This window comes from Carassius gibelio, chromosome A7, assembly GCF_023724105.1.
Source record: "Carassius gibelio isolate Cgi1373 ecotype wild population from Czech Republic chromosome A7, carGib1.2-hapl.c, whole genome shotgun sequence".
In the NCBI taxonomy this organism is placed as follows: Eukaryota; Metazoa; Chordata; class Actinopteri; order Cypriniformes; family Cyprinidae; genus Carassius; species Carassius gibelio.
In genome coordinates, this window is record NC_068377.1 from 24,336,995 (window position 1) to 24,361,135 (window position 24,141).

At 38.0% G+C, this 24,141-nt stretch overlaps 1 protein-coding gene across 1 annotated transcript in view; it reads left to right on the forward strand.

Annotated features, from left to right (window-relative positions):
- LOC128016905 (uveal autoantigen with coiled-coil domains and ankyrin repeats protein) overlaps positions 1–24,141 on the forward strand; it is a 47,783-nt gene that overhangs the window by 12,582 nt on the left and 11,060 nt on the right. Inside the window, exons 2-9 of the mRNA XM_052601835.1 lie at positions 12,649–12,779; positions 18,406–18,494; positions 19,011–19,075; positions 21,026–21,083; positions 21,516–21,586; positions 22,161–22,267; positions 22,759–22,940; positions 24,048–24,085. Of these exons, the coding sequence (XP_052457795.1) occupies positions 12,649–12,779; positions 18,406–18,494; positions 19,011–19,075; positions 21,026–21,083; positions 21,516–21,586; positions 22,161–22,267; positions 22,759–22,940; positions 24,048–24,085 (741 nt within the window). The remainder of the gene's footprint in view (positions 1–12,648; positions 12,780–18,405; positions 18,495–19,010; positions 19,076–21,025; positions 21,084–21,515; positions 21,587–22,160; positions 22,268–22,758; positions 22,941–24,047; positions 24,086–24,141) is intronic.

Here is a 24,141-nt window from a genome sequence, read left to right on the forward strand (position 1 = left end):
GACGCAGTGACTGGACCACAGTCCTGATGATTCTCTGGGACAGGGTCATTTATACACCATTATCTGCACCATTAACTGGCACACTGGCAGGCTCAGTGTATTCATCAAGATGACCTTGATTAGCGTCTTTTCAATAGTAAAGAGCAGTTTTTCAGTAGCACTGATCTGAGAATGTTTTGTCTTCTTCCAGCTGATTGTAGGATCTTTGGGTCGATCTGAATGTCATGCTAGATTTTCTTGTGTTGATTTGTCGATGTGTAATGGATGCTGAATGTTCCAGTCATGCTAAAATACACAGTGCATTAACAGATATGACAAGAAACACCTGCTCAACTAGACAATGTTTATGAGAGACGTCCCCTCATTTAGCAGGGCATTTACCTACAGTGGATAGAGAAAAAGAGAGATACTGCAAAAGCAGGGGCTTACAGTAGATTAAGACCTGTATGCCTTGTCCATGATTAAAATTTTACAATTGTGTATTCTCTGGAATTCTGCACTGCCACTAGAACAAAGAAACAACAAATAAATAAAATAGACAGCCTTGGTAAATATGATCAAAGAAGGCTGTGAAAATAAATCTGCATTCTTAATCATTTTTGATCTTTTATAAAAATAAAAAAATATCATTATGAAATAAAATATCTGTGAAGTATATTTACATTCATATTTACAATTTTGAGCACTCCAGGGTGATTATGAATATGAAATTATCCAGCCATTGCTTCCTGTTTCACAGAAATATAAAGTGGAGGGAAAACAAAGGCCAAATGCCCTTAATCATCCATCACAATGAGAAAAACCAAAGAATATATTTCTGATGTGCACCAAAAGGTAATTGAGCTTCACAAATTAGAAACCTGCTGTAAGAAAAGAGCTAAAGCATTGAAGATCCCCATTTCCACCATCAAGTGCAATAATTAAGAGGTTCCACTCAACTAAATATGTTATAAATCTGCTGGAAGAGGACGTGCACTGAAAACCCTAATAAGTTGACTGAACTACATTTATTGAGTAAACTTGTTGCCACAATTTAATTGAGTAATGGAGTGTCCCAAAACTTACATATTTAAAGGGGGGGTGAAATGCTCTTTTTCACTCAATATCCTGTTAATCTTGAGTACCTATAGAGTAGTACTGCATCCTTCATAACTCCAAAAAGTCTTTAGTTTTATTATATTTATAAGAGAAAGATAGTCTGTACCGATTTTTCCCGGAAAAACACGACCGGCTGGAGGCGAGACGTGTGGGCGGAGCTAAAGAATCACGAGCGCGAGTAGTCTTTTGCGTTGAGAGCGTTTGGAAGCTGTGACACAGATCCAGAGGCTGAAATTTAACAAGAGCAGCATCAGCAAACGGCGTCTCTATGTGGTATGTACTAAAACTGTATTTGCTTAGTGGTTTTGGAAAATGAAAAAAGTGGTTTCGTCTTTTTTTTTTTTTTTTTTTTTTTTTTAAGCTGTACATGTGGAAAGTGCAGTTTGATGACAACATCGCATGTTGTTTACTTGATGTGCTTACGCGCCGATAGCTAAGTTAACAACACTGAGATATTTGAAGCAGTTTTACTCACCGCAAGAAATAAACGATGTGCAAACCCGGCGTCAAACTGGGCCTTGTTTGTAAAACAAGCATCTTCGAAATGCAGTGAACAAACAAAAACACTTGCACAACGCCGTTGATGCTCTGTAAAAATAAACTCCATCCACTGGTCCCTTAATGCTGTTTCTCTTTTGGTAATCTGTGCAGGGTTGTCTTGCCCTGGCAACCAAAAACACACTTCTGTGACATTTCGCGACGCTCTCGCTCTGATCAGTGATTGTCTGTGCTCAGCCTCTCAGTGCTCTGCTATACGGGAGCGCGCGCTCTTCCGGCAGAAGTGCCTTTTGGACCCATATAAGGAAATTCCGCTCCATCTAACGTCACACAGACCCATACTCAAAAAAAATCTTTCCGAAACTTGTGACAAACCGGAAGGAGTATTTTTGTTCCAAAAATACTCCTTCAAACGTACAACTTAATTTTTTAAACTTTGTCCATGTTTAACATGGGAATCCAACTCTTTAACAGTGTAAAAAACGCAGTATGCATGAAATAGCATTTCACCCCCCCCCCCTTTAAGTTTATTTAACTTGACGGTTTTGTAGACTACCTAAATCACTCAGAGGTTTAAATGTTGATACATGATTCATTTGAAGTCACCATTGTGGTGGAAAGTGTTTGGTTTAGTTGGGATCTTGGTCCAGTTACTTCTTGCGTTAGCTCGTCTCTTGCTGCTGTATTGGTGTATTTTAAAACGCTGTTTTGTGGTGAAAAAAGACAAATTTAAATCAGCTCAGGTGTTATCTGATGTTTTTTGTTGATGAGAAAGTCATCACATAACACGTATTTGAGATCATAAAATAAGTTTTGTTTGATATTTTTAACAGGCACCAGGAGTAAAATACTTATTTTAAAGATGGACGAAATGAATGTGTTTGAAATAATTTGAGTAAAAGAATCAACAGACTTCTAGATTTAGCATATGCTTCACAACAACGGTGACAAACAAAAGAGCTCCATAGCACAAACTCATCCTTATTTTCCAGCCTTTTTTGTTCTGATCGTCACCATTGATGTGATGCATATCCAAAATCTTGATGTCTGTTTGTGACGACATGATCGGTTTTCTAAAAGTAAGTACATTATTTTATCTACAAAGTTTATATCCATAAAAGTATATCCATAGCTGCAGCAGTACATTTTATTTTACTATAATTGTTCACCATTACAAGCAAGATATGTATGTTAGACCTCAACTCTCTTTGCCACAGTAACAGTGTTTTACAACACACAAGTTACAGCAGCAAGAGACAAGCTAACACCAACAAAGAGCTGATAACACCTGAGCTCTTTTAAACTTCGTCTTTCTTTGCCAAAAAAACTGCGTTTTAAAATACACTGTTACAGGAGCAAGAGACAAGCTAACACAAGAAGTATCTGGACCAAGATCCCAACCAAACCAAACACTTTCCACCACAATGGTGACTTCAAATGAATCAAGTATGCACATTTAAACTAATTAATGTTAATTCTCAATAAGAGCTTCTCTAGATGTCTAACAGAAATAAAGTCACAGAACCTTGTAAGGAGGATCTGTGAATGTCTATATCAGACGTACAGAAGACATAAAAAAACATTTTTAAAAAGACGTCATAAAAACATTCTGTCTCCTCAGTTTTTTTTTTTTTTTTTTACAGTGCAGTATAGGGTTTACTGTATTTTCATAAATATTGTGACATTTTGTCAAAAGGTCAAAGTTTAAATATGATGTTATTTGTTTTACTTCAGTGTGCTGTCAAAAATAAGAACATCATTTTCAGTTAAATTTACATGTTGAGTTAACTTAAATATATAAGTACACTTGAAATTAGTACCAAGTTAAGTGAACATAATTGTTTAAGTACATTAAATAAGCATCAAGTTTGGTGAACTGAGTGATTTAAGTACAATCTACAAAACCGTCAAGTTAAACTTAAATATGTACGTTTTGGGAGACTCCATTACTCAATTAAATTGAGACAACGAGTTTACTCAATCAATTTAGTTCAGTCAACTTATTAGGGTTTTCAGTGTATTTCTGCCACTTAAATGATCAAAACATAATTTAACCATAAAGATGTTTGTAGTGAAATATAAAATAGTTAAATTTCAAATAAATGCTGTTCTTGTGAACTTTCTATTAATTATTAAGCAGCATATTTGTTTTCAACTTTGAAGATAATACAAAATGTTTCTTGAGCACCAAATCAGCATATAAGAATGATTTATGAAGGATCATGTGACACTGAAGACTGGAGAACTGGATGCTGAAAATTCAGCTTTACCATCACAGAAATAAATTACATTTTAAAACATATTAAAATAGGAAGCCGCTATATTATTAAATGGTAATAATATTTCACAATACTGTTGTTACTGTATTTCTGATCAAATAAATTAAGCCTTTTTGAGCAGAAGACTTCTTTCAAAAACATTAAACAAAATCTTATCTCAACGTCCACTGTTATTTTGTTACATGTTACAATATATAGTGATGATTATCAGTGAGCTTGCTTTTTAATGAATGAAATCATATTTGCCTTGAACTCTTGCTAAGTGCTTGCACGTTACCCAAACACAGGCATGGGCATGCCGATGAGATTTTAATGTTTCAGTCCTCTCTTTTCTGATTATATTCTCAGAGTGTTTGCAGAGTAATGAGAACAAGCCCTTGACCAACTCGAATATTATTAAATATTGAATTAGGTAACACAAATATATTAAGTTGCTTAATGGGGTCATTGATATCACTAGATTGTCCCATGCTGGTTTTGATATTTGCCAAGAATTCTACAGTGGGGGTCTGAAGAAGGATAAAACGTGAGGATGACACTGGACAGGTCAGCAGAAATCTGATCTTGCGCTTTCCCCAGCTGTCGGAAGTAGAGGAAAAAAGCAGGGAAGTGTTCTGACCTCTAAGTCAAAGGTCAGGTTTTGATCAAACAGCTGGACAAGACCCAACTGTGTGTCTATGTTCCAGTCTGGCCCGGCTTTGTTTTAGCAAAATCTGTATTCTCCTCAGTTTCTCCAAAGTCCTTTCAGGCAAGTCGTGCCACTCGGCCGCCATCTTGGCAACGCCTCCGGGCAGTTATTTCAGACTAACAAGACCAGCTCCTATTTAAATGAATGGGCAGAGAGTCAGAACTGCACTTTCACTGGTCACTGGGACTTAAAAACAGCAGAAACAGCAGTAAAATATGATACAAATCGCTGAAAAAGTTGTATGACTTTGCCCCAAAATAAGGTTTAAAATGCCTTTTTCCCCACTGGTTATACCTTTACTACGCATGTGCAAAGGTTCCTTAATTGTGTGCGTACGTCAGTGGAACCAGACGATAGGCTTAAATGTTTCCCGGCTTGACTGTTAAAAGCAGATGATTGGCTTTCCAGTGGGAGGGGTGGGACATGTGCACACAAGCGCCATCTTTGCCATTACGGGTTTTCCTTATATAGTTGTATTGAGGATTGAGGAAGTGGCTTGTCTCTTATAAACTGTCTCTGGTTTCTCCTACAAAGAGACAGTGAAAGAATGCAATGCTAAAGTTTTTGAGACAACTTATTGCTTTTTGGATGTTAATATTACAATCAATGCTTAAAACACCTCTTTCTTTACCTCTCTAGTAAGGATGAACGATTTTCATTCCGATTGAGACGTCAATTCGATTACAAATGGATTATTTGGGTGAATGTAAACGTAGCCAGTGAATTTAAACCCGACTTTATTTCAGTCTTTAACTTTAGATATGCTTTAATTTCTGCCGTTTGGAATGCAGTACGTATGCACAAAACTCACGTACTGACAGACTTTCACATGTGCTTTGTGTTTGTTTGTCCTGAAGCTTGTGGATACGGTTAAATACACTTGAATCACCGAATACTTTTATAATACGAAATTGATGTAAACCCAGTCAGTTGTGTTTTCAGAGCAGGCCGAACAATTTGATGTGGCAAAATAGATCTGTGCATTAGTGTGAATACAGCCAAGCTGCCAGTGTCTATGATTTTATCAGTAATAATCAAACAGCAATAATGCTGAGGGAAAAGCAAACAAAAACCCTATGGTTTTCTGTAAACGTTTTTAGTACTTAAAGCGCTCTCAGATACTGAAAGTGCTTTTTGTTTTTTACTTTGAATCCTCCCCCCATTGCTTTAAATTTGCTTGTATGTTTTGAAGCTATATTTACTTTAATTTTAGCTTTATTTAAAAGTTTAAATTAAAATTAATAAAAAATTTGTATCTCATTCAAAAAATGTGACCAAAGATGATTTTACTACTTATGTTGTTTATTTTGTGTGTTTGTGTGTGTCTTATTTATTTATTTTTACAAAAAGGGGATGTAACCCCAGTATTCTCTTCTTCAGGCGCATGATATCTGACTGTGAGATGTTTTTGATGTGGAACTAGTGATGGGGTAGGCTGAACTCAAAGAATCCTGTTCTTTCCCTCTCTTCCCACCTTCAGCAATCACACCCTCTACAGTCGCTTGAGAGGGTTACGATTGCCTCCAGAACGGTCTAAATCCAGCATTACTGCTCTACTTTGAGGGGGCTGATTCAAGAGCAGCTCATCTATCTGTGGTTAGTGCAGCACTAAATCAGATCTGTTGATGTGTGGATGACATGTCACTGGCCTGATGGGACGAGAGATTTTCTGTGTGAGAAGAGTGGAAAAATGACCAAAACAGATGTATGCGATGGCCTGATTTTTAGCTGCAGGTGTGCTTACAGGGATCAGTGATGATGAATCGGTTGAGTGAACTGTTGTGCAGATTTCAGCTTATGCCATTAATTATTTGTAGCTGTCAACATATGGCCTTGGGCTTTTGCAGGTTAGTAGTTAAAGCACTGACGTGGTTACTCTTGTGTGGGATTTTTTTCTGGCATCGAGACACATACTTGATTGCTCTCTGTCGCACCCATAATAACTGCCTGGTTTTGCTCTCTTACACTCATGTGTTATCTTTGTACATCTGGACACAAGTATCTATATACAAGTGTCTTGATTTATGGCCATGTACGCTTGCTGTTGCCAGGCAAGACTTTGTGGGTGTATATGTGTGTGTGATTTGGGATGGGGGATAGGGTTTCATTTTTACAAGGTGTTGACATGAATTATAACACCCAGTCACCCAGACTGCCTGGCAGCCAAGATTCATCCTAGATAGATTGTTCAACCAGAGAGCTTATCACTTCATACCCTTTTGGTCCTATTAACCTGTTTGTGTTGAAAACATGCCATAGAGTGTGTTTTTGTGTAGATTTCATGGACACGTTAAATCTGCACTAGAAAACAACACTCCCTATTACTCAACTTTTATAAACAAACCGCAAACCAACCTGTTTGCACCCGCCTCTTGAATGCAAATTAATTTTGTTTTGTGCATGACATATTCACACACACGTCTACTGTACCTAGAGGTTGAGACTTTTGAGTTTTAATTTGAATCAATAAATGCATTGATCATGATTTTATTTTTATTTTATTTTTTTAATGGGAAAGAAAATGAGTGCTCTAATCTATGCAGATGTAATGAATACTACTGTACTCTAATACTAAGTGCTTGATGTATTATTCCAACAATAAAAATTCTGTCCTTTTCTAACTCATGTCACTCCAAACCTGCATGACTTTTATAAAATATTAGGGAAAGCGGTGTCTTGTTTATATAATGGAAGTCAAGACATATTTTGCCATTAATCAAAATACGACAAAATTTGGATGACAAAATCCTTTGTCATCCAAAGTCATAGAGGTTTAGAATGATATAAAGGCGACAGAATTATGACAGAATTGGGGCGAACTATCGTTTAATCACTTTCAGTGTTGCTGACATTAAACCTGCCATGGCGTCTGAGGAGTTATTTGATTTGAGATCTACAGCAGAAGGCATTATTGGGGCCAAGTACTGAAGGTGCAATGGCACCTATTGTATACGTTGACATTCTTCTTATTATTATTCTTCCTCCTCCACCTGCTCTGGGAGTCTATGGCAGCCCATAGACCTGTTTGATGGAAGTCATGAAATTTGGCACACAGAAAGAGGACAGTCTCACATTAACCATAGCAATTTTGGGATCTCTAACTCCAATCCTTTAGCGCCACCAACAGCTCTAAGTTGCATATATGCTTATCCTTATGCTTTTGAACCATAAAGTTTAGAAAAAAAAAGTTCACCAAAATTGGCTTGGATCATCTTCAGACCATACTGCCCAAAAGTTATGGATTTCGTGTTATGGTTTAACACATCAACAAATTTGCTGGAATGATGCCAAACTGTGTCAGAGGCTGCAGAAAACTTTGTGCCATTGTCACCTCACACAGAACACATCACATTAGTTTGGTAACCTGTTGGTCAAAAGTGATAAATCATTCATATGAAGTCATTAACTATTAAAAATTAAATATCCAAAAATGATAATCATATTTGAATGAGCCTATTGTAATGAATATGGTCTCAAAATATTTTTGGGATCTTGCGGAGAACATGGATAATAATTTTGCAATAGTTGGCCAAACTTTCTGTCTGTCATTTTTTTTCTTTTCTGTAAAAAAAAAGAAAAAAGAAACTACTTTATTGAACTCCTCCTAGACCATAGGTCTGATTTTCATCAAATTCAAGTCAGATCATCTTCAGAATGTGCTGACAAAATTATGTATTTCATGGCCATAGACAAAAAAAATTGGTTGAGCACCGCAGCAAATTTGAGGCATGATGTCAAAACGATTCTGAGGCTGTATCTCTGCAAAGCTTTGACATTGACACCAAACTTTGTGCGTGCCATTGTCACCTCACACAGAACACACCACATCAATTTAATAAATTTGGTCAAAAGTGATAACCTGTTTAATCATATTACTGGTGGTTGTATTTTAGTTTTTATGCCATTTTAATTAAAATCATTTTAAAAGGGGGGTGAAATGCTATTTCATGCATAGTGAGTTTTTTATACTGTTAAAAAGTTGGATTCCCATGCTAAACATGGACAAAGTTTTAAAAATTAAGTTGTACGTTTGAAGGAGTATTTTTGTTCCAAAAATACCTCTTCCGGTTTGTCACTAGTTTCGGAAAGTTTTTTTTCGAGTATGGGTCTGTGTGATGTTAGATGGAGCAGAATTTCCTTATATGGGTCCTGAGGGCAAGTCTGCCGGAAGAGCGTGCGCTCCCGTAGAGCAGAGCACTGAGAGCAGAGACATTCACTGATCAGAGCGAGAGACCGAATTGTCACAAAAGAAGTGTGTTTTTGGTTGCCAGGGCAAGACAACATTAAGGGATCAGTGGATGGAGTTTATTTTTAAAGAACATCAACGGAGTTGTGCAAGTGTTTTTGTGTGTTCTCTGCATTTCGAAGATGTTTGTTTTACAAACAAGGGCGTTTGATGCCGGATTTGCATATCGTTTATTTCTTAAGGATAATGCAGTCCCAATGAAAAAGGGTCACGATCGTGTGTTGGATCCGCATGCGGTGAGTAAAACTGCTTCAAATATCTCTGTGTTATTAACTTAGCTATCAGCGCGTAAGCACATCAAGTAGGGGTGTGACGGTTAGTATATAACCGTGAGACCGGCGGTTATAGTTGAACACCGTCATTAGAACTCTATAACCGCCAAAACCGTGTCATTAAAATATTTTTTACAAACATTTTTTATCAAAAATTATTTTCATTTTTTAGATAAGATCATAAGATGCGCAATATATCGGAAGACATGGTTTTTACCACTTAATGAAGTTTTGTAAATAGTCAGACATGATATTTACCACTTCATTAAATTTTGCTTTGTAGAAAACCTTTCTTAATCCCCCCCCCCCGACAGTTATGTTATGAACCGTCACATTTGACACGCATCATAACCGTCTTCACCAATTCTGAAACCGGCACACCCCTAACATCAAGTAAACAACATGCAATGTTGTCATCAAACTGCACTTTCCACATATACACCTTAAAAAAATAAAATAAAAAGACGACATAAAGTGGAATTTATTCATTTTCCAAAACCGCTAAGCAAATATATACAGTTTCAATACATACCACATAGAGACGTCGTTGCTGATGCTGCTCTTGTTAAATTTCAGCCTCTGGATCTGTGTCACAGCTTCCACATGCTCTCAACGCAAAAGCCTACTGGCGCTCGTGATTCTTTAGCTCCGCCCACATGTCACGCCTCCAGCCGGTCGTGTTTTTCCGGGAAAAAACGGTACAGACTATCTTTCTCTTATAAATATAATAAAACTATTATTATAGTTTTATTTAGTTTTAGTAGTTTAAGCCCCCTAAAATGGCTTAAACTACTCATTGCTGCTGTTGGTCTGATGCTTGCTGCCTTGTTTGTGTAGTGCTACATAATTGTCTTGAATTACTGGGATAGGCAAACCCATTCATTTGAAAGGGTTGTCCACATAGAACCATCTTGTGTTTGAGTAAGTGTGTGTATAATAGTGTAAACAAACCAGTCAAAATATTGGCCACACCTATTCATTCTTTATTATTATTTTTATTTTTTGTATTTTTTTATTTTACAACAATAGTAAGTTCATTGAAACTATGAAACTACACAAATGGAAATATGAAGATTATGAAATGACTGTTCTGTACCCTTAAAGTATATCTTTAAATTTGACCCCCTTTTCTTTTAATTTTATGTGTGATGACATTAAAATCAGTATTGAAGAGGTTCTCATGTGTTGGCCACCTTCTTTTGTCTCCTCAGTTTTGCAAAGGAATCTCTTTGTCTACATAACTAATTCCAAGGCTTGAACTATAAATCTTCATTAACACAATATTGATCACATGTGCACAAACAAACAGACACACAGTGAACATTTTCTTTTGTCTCGTACTTTAATATGGCACTGAATTACAGTTGTGAGGTATTTGGCCTATTCACCCAGTGTTCTCTGCAAAAGACAAAACAAAACAGAAATAGTCCACACGTTCACGCACTCACCGTTGTGCTTATTTAAGGTACTAGACCCTATATGAATCCATTTCGGTTTCATTGTTTCTATAGGACCAAGCAGTTTTTGGGAGTCAATACCCTGCCCAGCACCCCACATATGGCATGCTATATGTGTGTGTATTCTCACACGTATTCTGCTGTATTGGTGGGACTAGAAGGGCATATTAAGGGGTAACTGAACTCCCCCTCTGGCGCTAGTGTGAAAATCTAATGCGTCCCTGCAGCCTTTGGATCCACTTTCAAGTCTCTCACCTACTAATTTAAAAGCTGACGTCTTGCTTTTGGAAATAGATATTTTGCGTAGTGTTTGTCTTGCAGATACAGAGATGGCATGGGGCGATTTGTAAACAGGGTTTCAGGCTCCATATGCCAGACAGTTGAATGTAAAAAGCCGACACCTAATCCTCCTACCGTTTGCTTCATTCGTCAGCTCAGACCCCCCGGTGTGCATGAGGCTGGAAGCATCTCCTCAGACCGCCAGATGATGACCTGGTCTGGACCAGAGACTTTAATCTCCTAGAGATTAATGGTTGTAGCTTTATATGAGGCTGTGGTTGCAGAGGGAATACAATATGTGCCTCCAGCACTGAGGTTTCTTTCATTTGGCTGGCCTTGTTGCTCATGGGTGTCACCGTAAACGTTACTCATGGACTAGATATGCTTGGATGGTTTATTATTAGCAGTTCTACCACAATCAGTCATTGGACGAAGGCCTGAGGTTCAAAAATAAAGAGGTAACCACTCTGAGCTTGTCTGTGTGCTGCTTGCAGAGATATTTTAGACCTGGAAGAGCTTGCATAATTACCGCCAGAGGTTGAACAACCTTGCCATTTGGCATAGAGGAGCAAAGCAGATACAGACAGAAACAGAGGAGAAGAGAACAGAAAGCAGGATAGAGAGTCCGTATGGATATTAGGGCGGTCTGACAGAGAGGAGAAGAGACAGAGACTCAGCCCCAGAGGAGGAGCTGCTGTAGCGGGGCTGGTACCTGTGCTACAGTGGCTCACCCTCTGAGTGTTTTCACCGTTTCTTGTGCCGTAATGAAGTCCCGTGGAGAGACTGTGGGCTGGAGAGAAGTTCGCGGACTCTGCCAAGGGTTCTGGTCCCCCTGTGAGGTGCAGGCTGCCTGCTGGAGAGGGGGATTCATCTGAAGAACACAAACACTCACTGGCTGAGTGTTCATTTGGTCAGACAGAACCTTTTCATATTTTTTTTTACTTTAGACCACAGCCACAAAGGACCACCAAGATGAGTCGATGGCTCAAATGCACTTCCATGTACTTTGTAGGTATCAAGAGATTCTCCAGTAGTACTTTTCCCTTAAACTTTGCTGTGTTAAACATTGAGGTTTTTTTTCTCTCTCTTATTTATGCAAAGGCTGGAGGGATAGTGACCGATTATATAATTGAGTGTATGTGTTTGTTTGGCACTGGTCCGGTGTGGGAAAATAACAGAACTCAGGAATGCAGCAGAATTCTCCTGGAGCTTGAACTGTTGCCTGAGATCTTTTGGAGCTTAGAAGTCTTTTGAAAAGCTTTTGTGAACTTTTATGATCATGCCAGGCTTAAAGCATCTTTTGTTGATGTAAAAGGTTTTTTTTTTTTTTATATTTTGATTAATGTGTATTAATACTACTCTAAAGTATCTATTTCCTCAGGTGTTACTTTTGGTTCTTAAGTTATTTAGTGTCCTGGGTGACTACAAGCCTTTTCATTCATTTATTATTTTATTTTAATTACATGTTTATTGACATTCAACATCATAAAAACATTTCCATTTCCATCAGTTACATAGAAAACCCTTTTTTTTCCTTTGTAGTGACCCCCCACCCCCTCAATTTATGTAAGAAAAGCTCTCATACTTTTTGTTTTGTGAATACTCCAAGCCTTTCATTTCTTGTTGTTCTTTTGAATCTTTGAATACGTGGTGTACTGGAGTTAACATTCCTTCATTCAGCTAATTACACTTGTGATCACCACCCTGATCATTAAGGGAGTCATGAATAATAGGCGTCACCTCAGCAGTTTTATTAAACATGACACTGCTGTTTTTTGTGTACATGCTGATGTTATGATTGTTCTGATATCTCTCTCTCTCTGACTTTTAGAACACAGACTGGAATAAGTATGACGACAAGCTGATGAAGGCAGTGGAGAAGAAGGATGTGGACAAGATTGCAACAGTGCTTGGCAAGAAAAACATAATTCCCACCAAACTTGACGTAGAGGGGCGCTCTGCGTAAGTACAGTATCACTGTCACTAGGGATGGGTCACCATGGTTGACTAGTCATCTGATAACTGATTAGGCTATTAGTAAGGTCAACTAGTTTATCCAGATATATCTTTTGTTTATGTGTTTAAGCAAGCATGTGAAGTTAAACAGTCCAAGATTGCAAAACTTGTTTCCAGAACCCTGCATTCTCATCTCTTTGCGTGTGGTCTAACATTTAACTTAGGAACACGTCCTTAAGAAATGTGGGCCATCTTGATGGGATTAACCCTGAAACCAGCCTAAATATGTCATTTTGTACAAACTGTGAGATTTCTCATAATACATCTCGCATAGTTCCACAAATACTTTAACACTTTTTACATCTGCATATGTCTTGTATTACTGTATTATAGGCATCAATAGTGTTCAAAATTTGTCATTATAGGAAAAAAATAATACATTTTATTAATGTCTTGGGATTTCTGCTGTATCATGATATTAAACTCATGCTTTCAATATAGTGCATAGCTTTATCATGCATCAGACTGATTGTCACTTCATTAGCCATTTTCTTTAATTAGAGAGTCCTATTTATTTATGCATGTATTTATGTGGTTGTTCATGTGTTGGTCTTTAAAGTTTCACTGATAGGTTCATGTTTTGGTCCAATCTGTACTGAAGCATTTTGTGTGTGCCCAAGAGTTTGAGTTAAGATTAGAAAACATGTTGTAGTTAGAGCTTCACTCGGCACAGACCAGATGAGTCCAGAACAGTCGGGGTCTCCTGGGCCGGAAGTGGGTCTTCAGTAGGGATGGGTACTTAAACCCGGTATTAAAATGGCCCCGGGGCTAAATTATGAAAGACCGTAGTATCAGTAAGATCTGACGGTATCGGTTCTGCTTTAGGTACTGGAGGGGAAAAAATGCACTATGTATTTTTTCTTAATAATGTTATCGTGCACATTTTACCTCACCAAACATTTCTAATGTGCCATCATATTAAGACGCATAAGGGGCCGTTCACATATCGCGTCTTTTGCGCACTCAAGTTTGTTATTTCAAATGTAGGCGCGCGGTATGCGCGCTCATAATGGAAGCGATGCGGTCGCGGTGCGCACGCAGTGCGACGAGCTCATTTTCTCCAGGCGCGTCCGCACCACATCGAGTTAAAAACATCTCAACTTTTCAGAATGCCGCAAGCGCACCGCAGGTTATGTAGCTTCCTCACCTTTTCCATAACAACGTTGAAAGCTCAGCCAAGATAAAGGGGCAGCTTATCCATTGCTGAAATTTCCATGTCTTCATGGAGAGAGCAGGTCATGGTTGCTTAGCAACGACAGCCTCCTCAGGAGCGCAAGTGCCTGAAGGCTTTGGGGGAAAAAAATCTGAAAGTGGCGCGCCTAGCGCTTTCCACACGTTTTTAGACGCGATATGTGAACGGCCCCTTACAGTACGAAAACTCCTGCTTAATACAAAGAGTGACGATGGCGGAGAGAGCAAAACGTTCCAAAGTGTGGTTATACTTCACTAGAGTTGATGCAGACAATGCTCGTCGTCATAAGTGCAACAAAATTTTTGCATGTAAGGGCGGAAACACAAGCAATCCGTCAAAGCATCTTTCGAAAGTGAATTATGTGCAGATGGAGAAATGCTAAGTTTTAGACTGCCTAACACAACACAAAGTAACCCAACACGAAGTAACCCAACACAAAGTACCGATAAGAATACCGTTAAAGTACCGGACCGTTAAGCAGTATCGGTAAGAGTAGTAATACCGTTAAAACCTTAACGATACCCATCCCTAGTCTTCAGTGAGTAAATCTATGCTTATGTACACAGACTATTTAATTTAGGTGCTAGACCCCGCCTTCCTAAACCATCATGTTAACTGCTTACTCAATCTTCTTCTGAAAGCTCCAAGTACATGGAGCTTTAGATTATGCCTTTTTATTTTGAGATAAATGCAGGAAAAGTATTTTTGAGGTCCAGGGTGAATTATTGAACCCCATAATTTGCTATCACTGATGTTCCACATTATTACACTGCCACACAGTAGACTTTCCCTGGTGGATCAACCGTGTCTTTTCTGTTTTAGAAAGCCTAGTTGGCCTCCCATCTGTTTCTGATGTTTTACTGCCTCGACAAGAGTCAATGTAGGGCATAGACACAGCTTGATTTAACCACAGCTTTTTTTCATTCCCTCATTTAAAGCCATCAGCTTCCCCTTTGGGTATTTTGTAATAGTGTGAGATTCTTCTTGTACTGTTGGTAGGAGAAGAGCTTGACTTGTAATAGGGTGCTAGAATTTCTCAGGACTAAATCAAGAGCATCGGTCACCGTCACAGTCGCCGGGTCGGCGTTATAGTGTAACAGAGCTCAATTAATAAACACCAGCCTGTTATATGAAACATGCTTGTGGATGTCAGTGCACCATTATGGTTGCCAGATGACCTGAATATGGGGATATGCAGCCTTTTTGTGCATTGTTGAGTGAAATACACAGGTAAAATGTTGACTTAGGAAATCATCTGTTCATATATAGCTTCTCCAGCCTGTTATTTCCCTCACCGGTCAGAATAGCTAACAGGGAGGGCAGACCACAGGGCTTGTAAGGTGTAACCCAGTAGTTCTGGTGTGTAAATTGGTAACCTGCGTTAGGACAGCATTTTTGCCTTGTGGGCAGATGGAAAGGAGCAAATTCTTTTAGTAACAGTATGGAATGAAATACACCTGCTTGATGGAGCTTGCTAATAGCTGGTTAGCTCACAGGAAATGGACTAAGCCTTCCTGCTGTGGCAGTAACAACATTTTGTTTCTGTAACACATCCAGTTTTGAAAATAGATTTGTACACTGTTTGCAATTAACACTTGGCAAGTTCCAAGTGAGAGTAAAAATGGTTTTGGTTAGTGAATAAGTTGGCCTGTAACTTTGTTTAGGAACTGAAACATAATAGGGCGTTGTTTAAATAAAATTGCAAGTATGAAAACGGTTAAAAAATATTTTTTTTGTACAAACCCGATTCCAGAGAAGTTGGGACACTGTTCAAATTGTGAATAAAAACAGAATGCAATGATGTGGAAGTTTCAAATTGTAATATTTTATTCAGAATACAACATAGGTGACATATCAAATGTTTAAACTGAGAAAATATTTCATTTTAAGGGAAAATAAGTTGATTTTAAATTTCATGGCATGAACACATCTCAAAAACTTGGGACAAGGCCATGTTTACCAATGTGAGGTATCCCCTCTTCTTTTTATAACAGTCTGCAAACGACTGGGGACTGAGGGGACGAGTGGCTCAAGTTTAGGAATAGGAATGTTGTCCCATTCTTGTCTAATACAGGCTTCTAGTTGCTCAACTGTTTTAGGTCATCTTCATCGTATCTTCCTCTGTATGATGCACCAAATGTTTTCTATGGGTGAAAGATCTGGTCTGCAGGCTGGCCAGTTCAGTACCCTGATCCTCTTTCTACACAGCCATGATGTTGTAATTGATGCAGTATGTGGTCTGGCATTGTCATGTTGGAAAATCTAAGATCTTCCCTGAAAGAGACGACGTCTGGATGGGAGCATATGTTGTTCTTGAACTTGGATATACCTTTCAGCATTGATGGTGCCTTTCCAGATGTGTAAGCTGCCCATGCCACACGCACTCATGCAACCCCATACCATCAGAGATGCAGACTTCTGAACTGAGCGCTGATAACAACTTGGGTTGTCCTTTATCCTCTTTAGTCCGGATAACATGGCGTCCCAGTTTTCCAGAAATAACTTCAAATTTTGATTCGTCTGACCACAGAACAGTTTTCCAGTTTACCACAGTCCACCTATAGAGTTTTAGCCGGCAACGGCGAATGGCTCGGTGGATTGTGTTCACCGACAATATTTTCTGGAAGTATTTCTGAGCCCACGTTGTGATTTCCATTATAGTAGCATTTCTGTATGTGATGCAGTAACGAAGATCACGGGCATCCAGTATGGTTTCCCGGCCTTGACCCTTAAGCACAGAGATAGTTTCAGATTCTCTGAATGTTTGGATGATAATATGCACTGTAGATGATGATAACATCAAACTCTTTACAATTTTTCCTTTGAGAAACTCCTGTCTGAGATTAATCCACTATTTTTCGCTACAGCATTGGGGGAATTGGTGATCCTCTGCCCATCTTGACTTCTGAGAGACACTGCCACTCTGAGAGGCTCTTTTTATACCCAATCATGTTGCCAGTTGACCTAATAAGTTGCAAATTGGTCCTCCAGCTGTTCCTTATATGTACATTTAACTTTTCCGGCCTTTTATTGCTACCTGTCCCAACTTTTTTGGAATTTGTAGCTCTCATGAAATCCAAAATGAGCCAATATTTGGCATGACATTTCAAAATGTCTCACTTTCAACATTTGATATGATTTTCTATTGTGATTTGTAAATCATTCCATTCCTTTTTTTAATCAATTTGTACAGTTACCCAACTTTTTTGTAATTGGGTTTGTAATTGAAATAAAGAAATATTTATGACTAGTAAAGGTTCTCAGTTTGTTCACCGTTGACTGATGTGTTCGAAAGAATGTTTTGGACACTGATTACACAAAGACTTTTTGAGTTACTTAATATTTTTCTACTATAAGAGGCTTTTAAGTAAGAAGTCTTTAAAAGTCTTGCGTTCAGTAAAGTGAAATTCCTAATGCATTCCACAGATATTCAGATACATTGAAATGGCTTTTGCTGAACTACAGAAACTCTGGTGACAGACTAGTACAGCATGCAATAGTCTTGTTTTGAATTCAGATTCCCTCATCTATAAATACATAATGCATCTTGAAGCCACAGATATGTGAGTCTGCCAAGGAGATGTAGCCAAGCTAGAATGACATGTCTGGGTCTTCATGGCCATCTGAGCTCTTCAGTCTCTTCTGATGAGGGACACTTACCATTATAAGTCACCTTCATTCCATATACCTAATAAAATGTTATTGCATTGTCATTTTTAATTATGAAATCATATTTGGTGGAACCTGCAAAAGCAGTGAGATTGTGATGTACAGTATATCGACATGTTGCTGGAACTATATTGATAACACGTATGATAAATTCTCTGTCCTGATTCTAACAATAACAAATGGCCACCCATCCATCGCTCCATGGGTGGTTGTTTGGGACAGTGTGTGGAGTTATCCACAGTTTCACATGTCAAGCTTCAGGTCAAAGGCCTGTCTAGATGTTTGGCTTCTCACCATCAACACGGTCTAAAATAATACTTTCCAAACACAGGTGAAAATCTGCACGTGTGACTTTTACAACTTGTCTCAGAGGACATTCTCACCTCTTTAACATTTAGCTCAAAGTGCTCTTGCATCTTGCACATAAAGTAAGAAGTGAATGTGAATTAAAAAAATATGGACATTTATCTTGGCCATCATTTTGATAACGGACGTATGTTTATATGAGATATATGAGAAATTAAAATAATGCTAATCTAATGTAAAGTGAGGAGTTTTGATTGCGGAATGCATTTGAGAGAAAAAGTTGAGCTTCTCTTAATGGTAGTCCTTTCTTCCTGTAGAATGCTGATGATGGTGGATGATGGACTCGCCATAACTTTAACCCTTTCACCCATTTGTATTCCTTTCTCTCTCTCTCTTTCCCTTCAGGTTCCATCTTGCTGCCACCAGAGGACATCTCGACTGCCTGAGTCTCTTTCTTAATCATGGTGTGGATATCACAGCCACGGATGCCACAGGTGAGGAATTTGCTCTATGGGTGCGTCTTAATACCAGGTCACACACATAATGATAAAATATATCCCTTTAATGCAATTTTGTGTAGAGTAAACCTAACTGTACCAATTTCCGTGTTTGGAAAATATTATTTTAGACCGTGTTGATGGTGAAGAAGCCAAAAATGTAGACAGGCCTTTGACCTGAAGCTTAGCTAATGGTTAGAAATTTGTAGTATTCTAGGGTGAAATATCTCTGTAAATGTAAATGACATAGCCACACATTCTTCACCAGAGAGTGAGGTTATTCTGGCAAATATTTGAAAGCCATAAAGGTAACACTATAAACTGGTAAGTATAGAAGAACTGTTTTATGTGAAATGGGAATAAATGTGGTGCATTTTTTTTATATTTTTTAAATATTTTTTACGACTATTACAGTTGACATTGGTCTTTAAAAGCATACTGGTTAAGATGGGTTCATCTAAAACACTTTTGTTATTTAATGGCTCCTATTGATTACTCCTATTGTTCTTGTAGGAAAAAACGCCTTGCACCTGGCAGCCAGAAATGCCCAGTCACAGTGTGTGCAGAAACTACTGCAGGTAAAGCCACTTTTCACAGTCAACACAGTTGTAAGGAAAGGATAGAAATGTATTTTATAAAGCCAGACAAGTTCTGCTCTATTGTATCCTCTTTTTGAAGTGAAGGAAAGTATTGAATCGTATTTTTGAAGTGTAGATGGGAGGCTTTCTGAGGTCTGTGGTATGAACTTCAGAAAGGATTATTTAAAGCCTTCATTGTAGGGATATGCCAATACATTCATGTGCCAATACTTGTGTCAGTTTGTCCAGGTTTTCTCACTGTATTGGGTCAGTTCTTCTCTTGTTTGATACAATTTGCAAACCAGTTATATTGTTATATAGCAATGTGTTTGATCATGATGTACAATAAAGAGTCAGTAAGATTTTGAATGTTTTTGAAGTCTCTTACTGTATGTTCACCAAATGTATTTATTTGATCAAAAATGCACTAAAATATAGTACTACTTTTAAAATGTTATATATATTTTTTTTAAAATGTAATTATTCACAGTGATTGCAAAGAATTGGTTCTTAAGAAACATTTCTTACCACAGCTGAAGGTAGTAATGCTGCTTAATATTTTATTGTGGGAACTGTAATGCATTTTGTTTTTCAGGATTCTTGAAAAGGAAATTCTAAATATTTTTTTTTTTTTTAAAGATTCAATAAATAATTTTTGATTGTTTAAAAAAAAGAAAAAAAAAAAGTTTAAATTAAGTATTGAACAGTATGTTTTCTGATTTGTGTACTATGTTTTGGGTGATACCTAGTTCTACTTCCAGTTCTGCCATTTGTGTGTTAAAGGAAGGGCCCCAAAAGGTTATTTTTAATTTTTTATTGCTCTTGGTAAGCTCACTCCAGCCTGCAGGCTCAAAAACAAAGTGCAACTAACAAAGCGAAGACCTGAACTCAGTTGCGTAATACTGAACCTGACATCCTGATTATGAGAAAATGATGGTGTTTGAAGGCAAATCGCGCACATCTTGTTTACAGATGCGCTGCTTAATTTCAATCAATTAATCCACAAACACATTTTGCAAGAGGGTAAAACTCTGTCGCTGTGTCATTGTGAGTGATGGTGCTCGAGATAATTAAGATGGGAAATGATTCCTATCACTTGCTCGGTGACTCTGAGAAAAGCATCTTTGTCACAGTGACTTGTTTGTGTTAATTACTTTGTACCACAGGGAGCAGAATTTGAAAAATCTGACTTGACTAATTACGTATAAATGAGTTTTAAAGTTTGTTTAATGCTTGCCTTTGAAATCACTGACAGCTAGTATAAAGCATAATCCACCATAATGCTCTTCCAGTGTCAAGACTCTGTCCTGCTTCTCCAAACAACATTGACTCGGTGGATGAGAGTATTTTCACAGGTGTGTGCAGTGTTGACAGGCTGCCCATACTGTAACCTGCAGGCAATATTTCTATGCCATCATCATGTGCAATCTGAAACCGGCTCTTAGAGCCCATCAGATAGAGTTACCCAGGACACAGTTAGCCAGCAGGACCGTGTGACATCGCTACTGGTTTTGGAGGCTGTTGCTAGAGTATAAAAGGTTTTTATAGTGACTGAAGTCAGAGGATTTGTTTTGTAAGCGGTTGCAAAAAAGAAGTTGAGAAAGTAGGACAGATAGTGGAATATGACGAGAGTAAAAGAGATTTTAGAAATGAGGGCACAGGGGGTGGTGGGACTGAAGACCACGGAGGCCAGTATCTTAGCAACACTCCTTTGCTTGACCTGGTTTCACTTCTCGGGTTCAGAGTCATTTGAAAGATTCAAACTAGTGTCTCTCACACACACGTCACTCTGATCCTTTCTTGGTTTTTGTGTTCTTCTGTTGAGGAGCGGTCGGTCATCATGGATGTTTTTAAAAGTTTAAACCCATCCGCTGGCCTTTTAAAGCTTAATAGCCATGAAGTGTTTCTGTATGGCGTGACTGTGAGTGTGACGAGGGTTTTGTCTTTCAGCACAATTGCCCAGTGGGAAATGTGGACCTGCAGGGAAGAACCGCCTTGCATGATGCTGGTAAGTAAAAAGCTTTGTACATTTTGAGGTTTTGTTGGAAATTAACCCTGTAGTCCCCTCTCTCTTCCACCTAGCTTGGGGGTTTCATGCTCTCTCCAATTTTCTTTGCTCTTTCATTATTTCTTTTAACTTCTTTCCTACAACAAGTGGTGAAGCAGAGATGGAAGGGGATGGGAATGAAAGATGAATGCTTGAATGTGATTCTTTGCGGCAGCAGCAGTTGTAATCAATGAGATGTAGTTCATAGGCTTATTTTCCTTCCCTCAGATGGCTTTCATGTAAGATTTAAAGCTCTTGCTCTTGTTCGGTGCCCAGTGGAGGTTTTTCATTTATTTATTTATTTATTGAGTGTGATGTCAGATGAGTCTACTGAATCTAATTTGCATGCTTGGGGGAAATGTTAAGGAATATTATTATTGTTTGTCTTTTCAGCTATGGCTGGCTGCTCCTCCAGCGTGAAGCTGCTCTGTGACAGCGGGGCATTGGTTAATGCCAGTGACTTTGTGAGTTGTGTTTTGTGGGATGTTTAATATCCTGATTACTTAATGTTGTTCCATTTCTTTTACCTGGACAAATGTTTAGTACTGTATTTTCCGGACTATAAATCACTTTTTTTTTTATAGTTTGGCTGGTCCTGCGACTTATAGTCAGGTGCGACTTATTTATTAAAATTAATTTGACATGAACCAAGAGAAATGAACTAAGAGAAATGAACCGAGAAAACATTACCGTCTCCAGCCACGAGAGGGCGCTCTGTGCTGCTCAGTGCTCCTGTAGTCTACACTGAAGACAGAGCGCCCTCTCGTGGCTGGAGACGGTAATGTTTTCTCTTGGTTCTTGGTTCTAAATAAATGTGACTTATAGTCCAGTGCGACTTATGTTTTTTTTTCCTCATCATGACCTATTTTTGGACTGATGTGACTTATACTCAGGTGCGACTTATAGTCCGAAAAATACGGTATTTACATTCCCCCTCAGATATACTTTATCTTTAAATGTTCTCTCAGATTATATTTTTTAATGTCTTTTCTGTTTGAGTTGATGCGAATGTGCGCTTTTACATTTGTGTGTTTATAGGATGGTCGGACCCCATTGATCCTTGCCACTCAGATGTGTCATCCACACATCTGTCAGCTGCTGTTAGAACGAGGAAGTGACATCACAGTCAGAGACAAACAGAATAAGTAAATATCACATTCATATTTTTCAGTAATTGATTTTCATTGGCTCGTTTCTTGATTTTTCTTTCTTTTTTTCTTGTTTTTATTAATCTGTTGAACTTTCTTTTATTGAATCTCTTTAGAATTTACTGTAAGAGACGGCACTGCCGTTTTTTACTTGAATGTGCAAGGCTTCCGGTGTCAGATGCTTCCTGTTATTTTAGCTGCTTGAAAATTAGTATTGGTATTTTTACAATTTTTTTTATTTTTTTTAATCTTAATATTTTAATTCATCATCATAAACAATGGTTTGTAGTGCAAGCAGTTTAACATATAAATAACAGTTTATATAGTTCATGTTGAACAGTTTAACATGAAAAATAAGCCGAAATAGCCGATATAAAATGTATTGTTCTTGTTCTAATCGTTTACAGGTGCATTTTTAAATGTAATATTTTGATGTCTTTGTCAGTCATATTGAAGCTATGTGTTTGTGTACTTCTTTGTTCACCCAGAACAGCATTGATTCATGGCTGCGAATTTGCTTGTAAGGATGCTGTGGACGTTTTGTTGAAACATGGCGCTGATGTCACTGCGGTGGATGGTTCTGGCCATGACAGTTATCACTATGCACGGCTAGGCAAAAAGCAGGAGCTCGTCTCTCTTGTCAAGAGTTACCTGGACAGTGCCACGAAAGGTTTTTGTTGCTTCCTGTTTCTCTCTCTCTCACGTCTACAGTGTCTAAAGAGCAATAGAGCAGTACTTTAAATCATAAATTGAAAGGAGCTAAATTGTACTTTAAATTACATTGGCTCAACAATGTATACAATTATTAACATGAACGCAAATGGAAAATTTTGTAATGCATGAGCAAAAATGGCAATGTGATTCAGTGGCCCAAAACATAGAACAAACATTGGACCAAATTACTTTTAAATATGTCCAGAGATTGTTGTGTTTGATTGGACGCACAGTTTTATGGTTGGCTGCATGTTATTATTCGCATCGGTTATTGTTTGTCACATACGAACAGATAGAAGTCTGCAATCTAATGTACTGGACAGTCAGTGATGTAAGTGAGAAAGAAAGCACAAGAGGTCAGATTAAAGAAGGGAATCAACATTTTTAAATTGAAAACAAAAAAGCAGCATATAATGTAATCTTTCATTGCAGTTTCACAGTCCTAGCTTTTAGTTGATGTGGCCAGAGCAAGCACTTGAAATAGCCATAATGACAACAAACGAACAGAGCGAAAAGAAATGATTTGCCAAGCTATTTCTGGCAATATTATTACTAACAGTAGGCCACTATTATCATTGGAACAAGATATTCCTTTATCACCTCATTAATTCCATTGTTCCATTCCATTGTGCTTTCAACATTCAACATACTTGAATGAAACACAAACATCACTTAAATGTGATGTTTTTGTTTCATTCAAGTATGTTTCATTTATGGCAACTTTTCACAGAAATGCTGATGAAAATTTCTGCCATTCTTGGTGTAAATCAGTTGAATGCGATTCTTCATAGGTTTTTAATCCTTTTCCCCCCTGCAGTTCGCATGACTTTTTTGCATCACTTTTGGTGTGAAATAGACCTTTATCAGGTTTTAAGGTTATAGAGATCAAAGCCTATGCGCACACTTCCTAAGAAGAGTGTAGAGCAGTGTGTTTTCAAGCCTCATGCTTCAGATTGAAAGAGAAGAGCTACTTATACATACTAGAAAAACATCCCTATACTAGTCCTGTATTTTTTTTTTCTTTCAATTCCATGAATTACTAATTAATCCTTTATGTTCACAGCAAAAGAGGCTGCCAAGATGGAACATAAAAAGAGACAGGTATATGCAGCATTTTCACCTTCATTTCATTCTGAGCATCTCCATGCAGATGAGAT